Raw genomic sequence first — 9,852 nt, 5'->3', positions numbered from 1 at the left:
GTCATTTATAATCAGGCGTTTTGCTTTCCAGTATGTAATAGCTCAATTTTCTCTAGCTTTGAAGTCGCTGTCCAAGTCATGAAAATGGTTTTCTGCGTATATCAAAGTGAGATTTTACAGTGCAGTTCTCATGTGGTCATGTGATAAATTGAATTCTTTGTTCATTGTCATCTGAAATTCAAGTTTTATTTCATTTGTATTAACATGTTCTTATTCCCCTCCCTTCTTGTGTCAAAGGTGAAAATATGGTTTCAAAACAAGCGTTCAAAGTACAAGAAAATCATGAAGCACGGTCCCATTGGGCACGAGGGAGAACACCTGCATACCACGCCGTCACTATCTCCGTGCTCACCGGGATTACCTCAACTTTGGGAGGTGTCCATGGCTAATAAACAGGCACCTATGCACCCGGGCGCCTACATGAACAATTTTGGACACTGGTACCCTTCGGCGTCTCATCACCACCCGGAGAACGTGAACAGACCACCGATGATGTGACTGTGATATAGTCTCAGAGATTACGAGTTGTGGTCAACACGTATCCGGCCATTTTGAGTGTTTTCTTTTTTGTCTCTCTCACCTCTACAGTGTCTAACCCTCACTATAATGACAGTTGTCTTGATTGAGTTTTGCGTTGTAAATACATGCGTGTTTTTTTTTTTTTTTTTTCAAAGATGGTGCTTCTGGTCTCAAGGTTTACTCAATTTGTGCAACTCTGAATATTAAAATGTTCCTGAGTTTGTTATCATGTAACAGTCTTTGATCCATTTTGAACGAAATTGCCCTCTTTGGTTATTGTAAAAGCCTCGAATAATCTACTGTGCAATCTCAGCCATAATGACAATAAACCACCGTTTTTTTTACAACACACACTGCATTTTACCTGACATCTATTGATAGATGACTGTAGTCCACTCGAATATCTCAGTGCATGTAAAACAAATTTATTTTTTACTATATAACTAGTTATGCTATATAAATATATTAATTAATATAGCCTATTAATATGTTGCTTAGCCTATTTCAGATATCCGATTTTGTTAAGAGATTCGCTGTCAAATCATTCCCCTTGAAATTAGGCTACCACATAGATTATGCCTGGGTTTTGTTGTTAGAAATAAGAACATTATGTGCTAACATTTTTGGAATGAAGTAGGCCTGATGTATTTTAATAAACAGTATTGTTCATAATTTCATAAATATGAAAATACTCCTTCCAGACTTTAATAGTTGTTAAGTTAATCTTTACCAATGCAATACTATTAGATGTGTTGCTATTTAGTCGCCAATAAATAATTAGGCTACAATCACTGTTTTAACCTTATGAGCGCAGGATTCAAAAACTCGCCACAAAAAAAGTTTGACCTAAGATGTGAATATTCTCGGTTAATTTAGCACAGGCCTGTGTAACACTTTTTACCTGCGCAACATATGGATATTCATTGCCATAGGCACATAAATAGGCTAAAAACAATTGACTCTTCTCAACTAATTATAGGGAGCAAACTATAATCTATGGGCTACATTAAAAAAAAAACATATCACAGACCATACCTTAGTAAGATGAAAGCTCTGAAAGAAAGAAAAATCTCTGTTAAGCTATTGTTTGTACCTTGGTCATACATATGGATGCATTTTAGCGATTATTATGACAACTTTCACGGGAAATTATTCCTCAATGTTCCAACAAAAGAGAGACGCGCAAGTATCGATAGGCTTCTCAATGTACAATAATGAAACTCTTGAGTTCAGCGGGGTCTTTGTAAGTCTCTTTTAATGCGATGAAAGTGTGTGTTCCAGCGTCTGCACTGACAGGAGGCAGAATTGGCTGCGGAGACATTTTTCATCCCGCGGTTTGGTCTCTTGAGCCGCCTCTTTTTCCCTTTCAGCTGGTGTGTTTGTTTATTTCTTTTATTTAGAGGAAAAGACGCATGTCGTGAGTGAGAGCGATCCGGCGGTGCCAAATTTGTAACGGTATTTTCTTTTTCGGCTCTCTTGACTGGGTCCAGGAAGTAAACCCTCTGGTGTCATGATATGATGATAAATGACTGCAGTATTCAATCACGAAACTCGGCCTGATTAATAGTACGTTGTACTGATTCGCACAGTCTGGTGCTAAAACTGTTTAAACATTGAGAACAAGCTATTTATATTACTTTGAAACAGCACTCGCCTGAAAAGCCTTGATGTAAATTCACCATGGTGCTAAATTGCGTGCAACTATAGCAACGATTTACTGCAGCGTCTTGATCTGGAGAGATACCATTTCTGGATAAGGCTGTCTTTCAGACCTCTCTTAGGTCGTTCAGCAGGTGACACTTAAAGGGGGCTCAAGTCTTTTTAAATATAAAAGAAATCTGTGCCTCTATCATGTGTTGTATCATATTTCCTTTACTCCTATAAATGGTATAGCCTACACTTACAAGAGCAAGAACATAATAGTATAACATATTTATAATATGGCAATGCTTCCAATACATCATCTTAAAACAACTTTGTGTGTGTGTGTGTGTGTGTGTGTGTGTGTGTGTGTGTGCGTTTGCGTGTGTGTGTAGGAGGGTTGACCTGGCATTGACCCTAGTTCACTCAGTAGAGTCCATTCTCCTTGTCTAAACAGTTCTATATTACATGCCCCCTTTGAGAGCACCTCATTCAGCAATGTTTTCCTTGCTGTTAATAAAATCACATTATTGTCCCAAGCAGCAAATTAATAGCATGTTGGCCCATCTGTAGTTCACTGCACAAACTAAACCAATGTGTAGGCCTGTGGAGCTATAGCCATAAAAATACAGCATTCTTTAACTTAAGATCACCATTGCTGTTGTTTCACGGACATTTTAATTGTTGTGATACATTTATGGGGTGCTGATGTGAAGCTTAACATAAGGACAACTGTATGCAAAAATAAAATAAATAAAAAAAAACAGGCTTTTCAGTCAATGTAGACAGGTCCCTTATTGCATTATATTACTGATCCAAATGTGACCACTGTCTCTGTCCGGTGTTTAGCACATGTAACATTTCTGGCTATTACCAATTTATGGAAGTAAAACGCACATTATTATTCCCAGATATATCCTCAAAGTACATTCTCTTTGGACATGAAATTTAGCCTCTCATCCCAAAGCATTTAACAGATCTGGGTCCCCATCTCACCCAACTCTCTGAATGGAGTGTAGTAGAGTAGAGTAGAGTAGAGTATAGTGGACTAGAGTAGAGTGGAGTAGAGTAGAGTAGAGTGGACTAGCGTGAGTGGAGTTTGCTCTGAATACTCTCTGGCCCAAGACCTTGTCTGATCAGGATCATTTATAGTGAACACTTGTTGAATTCTACACCCTTCGCCATTACAGCCGCACTCTTAAGGAATGGCGGAAAGTGAACGGGGTCCCTCTCAAATCTGTGTGCGACTCGATTGCCTTCGTTCCCTCCACATGCAGTAGTTACAGACAGAGCCATGCTGAAAAAGCTCCCCCATGCGAATCTTAACAGCAACAGCTCAGTGGAGTGGTCATTTTAGAGTCACCGGCGTGAAATGGCAACAGCTGTGTGTAACTGGCCACACTATTGAACTGTGTTTACCTTGGGCACGCTATAGGCTACTGAACTGTGTATAACTTGGGCATGCTACTGAACTAACAGCCTCAGTGTACCGTCAATGGAAGCCCAGCTAAGCACACATTATGACAGCACCCATAGCCTATGTGATCCCATTCATCATAGCTCCTCCATACCCTTCATGCTGCCCTGCACCCCTTCACCCCCCCCCCCCCCCCGCACCCCCATCTCTCTCTCACACACTGTCGTCACAGACATGTACATGTATGTGCACAGACATATGATCACACAAATATGTGCACACACACACACACACACACACACACATACATATCAGGAGATTCTACTCACTCACTCAATACAGAACAGAACAAGTAGGACAAATAAGCACTTACCTGCCAAAGGCTACAAGAGAAGCAACCAACCACTCTCACAAAAGACCCGACGCACGGAGTATCCAAACCTGCAGCTTCTCTCCACACACACACACACACACACACAGACACACGGGGGAGAAGGAGAGACACCGGGGCTGTTGGCGTCCCGAATACACCTCTCCTCTCTCCTGTGCGGCCTCGCTTCACGAGCCTCTATAAAAATATACCCTCCTCTGCCCGACCTGCCCGCGATGCTTCTCCCTGTCCGGGCGCCGTGTGTGTGTGTGTGTGCGTGTGTGTGTGTTGGCAGAGCCGTGCGGCGTGGGGACAAGTGTTTTGCCGAGACCAAGTGGCAAGGCATCACAGGCAAATTACGGGCAATTTTACATCTCAAGATTAGAATAATGAGAGCTCAAGTTGGACAGGCAGACAGGGCCCTTTCAAACAAGGCAGCAATTACCAACCAGAGAGAGAGAGAGAGAGAGAGAGAGAGAGAGAGAGAGAGAGAGAGAGAGAAAGAGAGAGAAGGGGGGGGATTGAAAGAGAGAGATGCAGATTCGGGTACTCTTTCAAAAGGATGCTCTCGAGACAGCTCAGGGGTTGAGGGAGAAGAAGCAAGGGGGGGGGGGGTGTAGTGTGAGTGTGTGTGTGTGTGTGTGTGTGTGTGTGTGTGTGTGTGTGTGTGTGTGTGTGTGTGTGTGTATGTGGTGGGGGTGGGGGTCCTTGATAAAGATGGTGATGATGACGACGATGAATTGGATAAAGGAATGACAAAGCCTCGTGCTCCAAGATTTGGCCGATGACTGCCAAGGTGTCTGGTGGAGTTTAATAGCAGGATATCAGCGGAGAAAGGCAAACTAGGATGTCATTACAGCCAGTGTGCTTGGCTTTCGGGGAGTGTCATCTACCTGTCATTCAGCCGTAATTATTGTTATTATTGTGTAAGTTCTGACAACTAAAAGCAATTACATGGTAACCATTTTTGCGTGTTGTGCGAGAGAAGACTCGGGTGAATAGTGCGTGTGTGTGAGTGTGAGTGTGGCTGTGTGTGTGTGTGAGTGTGTCTGTGTGTGTGTGTGTGTGTGTGTGTGTGTCTCCCCACAGCAATTTTCAGCTGCCCCCAACTGTGCCATTCAGTGCTGTAGAGAGACCCCCAGTTCTGAATGCCAACCAGGTCACCCCCCACAACCCCCCCCCGACCCCCCCCCCCCCCTTCACCACCCCCCACCCGCACCACCCGCACCACCCGCACCACCCCCACCATCCCCACCATCTACACCCTCTCCTGGGGGCGTGGGGGCACAGTGGGGTGATCTCTATGGCAACATGTCAGGGCAGCAGTGCAAACCTGCCTCACGACTCCATCAAACAAGAAAAAGACATTTTTTTTATGTGTGTGTCTGGCTGTCTGTGTGTGTGTGTGTGTGTGTGTGTGTGTGTGTGTGTGTGTGTGTGTGTGTGTGTGTGTGTGTGTGTGTGCGTGCGTGCATGTGTGTGTATGTGTGTGTGTGTGTGTGTGTGAGAGATAGAGAGAGAGAGAGAGAGAGAGAGAGAGAGAGAGAGAGAGAGTGTGTGTGTGTGTGTGCGTGTGTCTGTGTGTGGCTGCGCATAGGTGCCAGAGATGGGTGCAGAAACTTGTCCACCCTGACCCCTTGGCAACACGGGCGATGGCGGACGGATGGATGTATGTGTGTGTGTATGTGGACGGTGTGTGTGGACGGTGGGTGGCTGCACGGCTCGCCCGGCTCGCCTCGGGTCATGCAGCGTTCACTGGTGCACAGCTGTCAGGGATGCCTTTTCGCCTGCGTCCTTGTTTAGGCCCTCTCTAATGCGGCGAGATGAGTGAGAGATGGGAGAGGCCCTGAGAGGCCCTGAGATAGCCCAGCTTTGGAGCCTCTTCCCTGGCAGCTGAGCCTGCTGCACTGCCCTCCTTGGCAACAGTTGGGCCGGCACACAGCGCCCCTGACCTCTCGCTCAACCCGAGCCGCGTGCACGGCCACTCGGGGCCGGCGTTGTCGTCGTTGTTGTTGTTGTTGTTGGTGTTGTTGTTGGTGTTGTTGCTGGTGTTGTTGTTGGTGGTGGTGGTGCTTTTTTTTTCTTTCTGATACTCCCTCTCTATTTCTTGCTTTGGAAAAAATGGTGTTTGTTTTTCTTGTTACTAAGCCAACCAGCCTCTCATTCTCTCTCTCTCTCTCACTCCCTCCCTCTCTCTCTCGTTCTCTCAAACACACACACACATTAACACGCACACATGTACATACACATGTTGACTTTGCGCCTGTTTTTAGGGTGACAGAGAGCACTGGCCTTTAATGGATCAAATTCAAGTTCAGCAGTTCACGCATGGCTGGAAAGGGCCGGGCCCACACACACACACACACACACACACACACACACACACACACGCACACACACACACACACACACACACCAGTCCCTGACCGCCTCATTCATCTGAGAGACAGACTGGTCCCCTGGTGGCGCTGGTGACAAGCCATACCCTTTGCTGTAGGCCACACAGGAAGAGACGAGAGAGAGAGATGGCCTGAAAGATGAAGGGAGCAAGAGAGAGAGAGGGAGAGAAAGAGGGAGGGAGGGAGGGAGGGAGAGAAAGATCTTGTCAAAGCGGCGTATCAAGGGAGACCCATATAGAGTTATGTCAGTGGTGTTTCTATGGTATATTTAATATTATATATTATATATTATATTTCTACTTATATACGCATCTTTACTATTGCTTAGCAGTGTGGCGGACACGCTGGTGAGGGATAGAGCCTGACAATGCAGCCCGTATCAGATGCAATGAAGTGGGAAATCTGAGTCCATTAAAAAGTCTATTACAAGCCCACTTCTTAGCCCTTCGTGGCCTTGTAATTCATTTTGGGGATAGGGATGGTGACATTCATGGCTAAAAGGTAACTAAGTGGACAGACAGGTTTGGGTGGTGAAAGGAAGACCTTGGTGGTGGTGTGGGGCGCGGGGGGGGGGGGGGGGGGGTGTAGAAATCTGAGAATTCTGAACAGAATGCCAGGCATTAGAGGGTGATGCTGGTGTTTTTTTAAACGCCATTGAGGTATTCTTAGATGTTTCATGTGAGCTCGCCCCGCAATCGTGCCAGTAATCTTAGTGTCCTCGCAGGTCTGAGTCAGTGATTCGTCTAGCCTGCGGGACAATACCCTGTAATGACCCTCCGCCATGATGAATCCTTAAATACATTAGAGGGCGGATTTGTTGTCAAGCAAAGTAGCAAACACTAGGCCTATCTACACCAAATAGTTCCTTAACATGAATTCAGCTAATCTGCTAACCAATCCACATGACTACAATATCAGGGCAGAAATACTTGAGTGTTTATAATCCAGAGAATAATATCTCATAATTTACAAAATGACATGGCTTGTTTAGATGACTTTCATTTAGATGAAAATAAGAAGTCTAGTAGGGGATTGGGTGGGGGTGTTGGGGGGTAGCTATACTAGACAAATTCACATTTTTTAGAAGTGTGTTTATTTATGTATTTATTTGTGAATTAAATTGAATGGTTTATTTTATATGGTAAATAAGTGTGATGTTGCTGCTTGACATAGTATTTACAGCTACATGGTGCTGCTCTGAGTGTTGTAGAATAAAATCATAAACTGTGTGACATTTAATTATCCAACAACTATATCTACCATCTAGATTGATTACTTCTGTTAGGCCTTTCAATATCAAACACGTTACAGAACATTTGTGTTTTACTCTGCTCCCTATGAGAATTCGCCTTTATGGATTCTACGTTAGCTGACCACATAGTCACAGCGCATGGTTATTTTCGTCTGCGCTGACACATTGCTCTGCTCTATCTGATTCAGTCTGTGCTGGAGCACCGCAAACTCTTCTAGACTACTCAAATATGGCCTTGGGTCTGCAGACTCTGCACAGCACAGCACAGCACAGCACAGCACAGCACACCAGTGCGCAGTGGCGCTCATGAACTCCCTACTTCGTGCTGTTGGTGGTCCATATGGCGATTTGAACCTCAGAATTAGCGGTTTGTGTATCATATGATTTAAACGAGAGAGGCTTAATAAATTATGGGTTCTGCGGCTCCTTGGGATGGTCTCTTTCCGTTGCATCCCGCTATTTTTTCATCCACGAAGGAGACGTTCTGAGCCAAAAAGGGAAACCGAAAAGTGACTTTGTAACTTTTTATATATAATTACGAGCAGTCATGTGAAAGTCTACTGAGAGGCCTCCTCTGCTGAAGATACATCTGCCGCTATTAATTAATTACTTCATCTGTAAAAAAAAGAAATGTCACTTAATTTCTGTTTTTATTATTATTGTTGTCGTGCTGAGTGTGTATAGTGTTTATATTTAGATGGACAAAATGGTTGTTAGACAGAAATTGATCAACTAATAGGCTTTTCAAGAAAATTACAAAAATAAAATCCGTATAACACTGGGTCACGTTCTACTGTGCTTATCACAGGTTAAACAGAAACAAATATGAACAGAAAAAAATATCCGATGAATTCTCAAAAGGTCAATTATGGATCTCAATAGCAGGCTACAACGGGGATCAACTGGGCTTTTCTTTCTTTGCTGCATTCGAAGATGTTTGATTACAAAAACGTGGAGAATGAATTGACTGTTAATGAATGAGACTGTTACGCAAATATATCCAGCGCCAGCTCCAGCTTTCAGCAGAAAAGTGTTCGTTTTCAACAAGGCATAAACAGCCAGGGTTGATGTCATCATTTTTTCGCACCTAATTTACATGTGTTCTTTTAGCTTGGTTCAGCTGCATCTGTGCCAATTGCCTGGAAAAAAACAACGTCAACAAGCGACATGTTTTTGACACCGGTGAACTCCCACCTCCAGGAAACATTTGACATTCTTGAACTCAAAGATTACCTTCAAGCCCCGCTGAGGCCTTCCTATGAGCTTCCACTGAATCAGAATCAGAATTAAAATACAAATTCAGGTAAAGGTAAGAAACGCGTTGCATGGAAAAACTGAAGTTAAGAAATGTCATTTAATCATATTAATGAGAAATCCATGCCGGTTTTTGAGCTTAGAGGTCCTCACCTAGCATTCCCGTGATTTAGAATTTTGTCATGGGATTTGATTCCATTTGACAACCAGGCACGGCTGTATTTTAGCCCTAACTAATTTGTCACCAACAATGGGCTTTTGTATGTTTTCACTCCCAAATTAAATACTAAGACAATGCACACAGCGATGTTTAACAGGGTCATCGAATTCTCTCATATTGTTGGAAAAAGTATCCCCACCATACCGGCAGAGGAAGAGTTAAAAGGTTCTTTGAAACGCCGCCAAACTCTTGTTTGCATGTTTAGTCGGTCTTCTCTACTCTGACGCGTTTGTTTGGTATGTCGACGCACGCAGCATGAGAGTATCCCCGAGGCGAAAAAATCTTACTCCGGTACAGACGTCTCTCCTTCGCCCGCCGTGGTCTTTCTTGTTATCTGGCAACCAAATACTAATAAAATCCAGTGACTCCAACATGTCTGCTTGCCTGTCGCCTCCTACGGCTGCTTTGCACGAACCACATCGGTGCAGCTCTTGCATAAGCAGACACCACTTTGGCGGCTCCTGCCTGAACAGAAAAGAGGACGATTCCAAAATCCCAAACTGTCTGTTGCGATTTGCCAGTTCTACCTTGTATTGCTGTGTTAGCACAACGACGTGGTTTGTGTTGAACTGCAATGTTGGCCAATAATGTCGACATCTGTAGAGACCCAATGATAACTTTAGTTATAATATGCTAATGCTAACCCTTACATAGAGCCAAAATGATCAAAGGTTTACATTATAACGACTATGACGCTCAATATTAGCATCCTTGAAATGATAGCAGTGAGCGCACTGCTGTATAGCCTACAGCGCATAAGAACACAGAAAACTCAGAAAA

General features: G+C 44.0%; 1 protein-coding gene across 1 annotated transcript in view; it reads left to right on the top strand.

Moving 5' to 3' along the window:
• Positions 1-1,123, top strand: part of dlx4b (distal-less homeobox 4b) — a 6,245-nt gene extending 5,122 nt beyond the window's left edge. The window contains exon 3 of the mRNA XM_062526276.1: positions 238-1,123. Coding sequence (XP_062382260.1) covers positions 238-498 — 261 coding nt within the window. The 3' untranslated portion in view covers positions 499-1,123. The remainder of the gene's footprint in view (positions 1-237) is intronic.
• Positions 1,124-9,852: the final 8,729 nt, after the last annotated feature.

Source organism: Sardina pilchardus, chromosome 22, assembly GCF_963854185.1.
Source record: "Sardina pilchardus chromosome 22, fSarPil1.1, whole genome shotgun sequence".
NCBI lineage: Eukaryota > Metazoa > Chordata > Actinopteri > Clupeiformes > Clupeidae > Sardina > Sardina pilchardus.
Note: the sequence above shows the minus strand (reverse complement) of the source record. Positions and strands in the feature narration are given on the sequence as shown.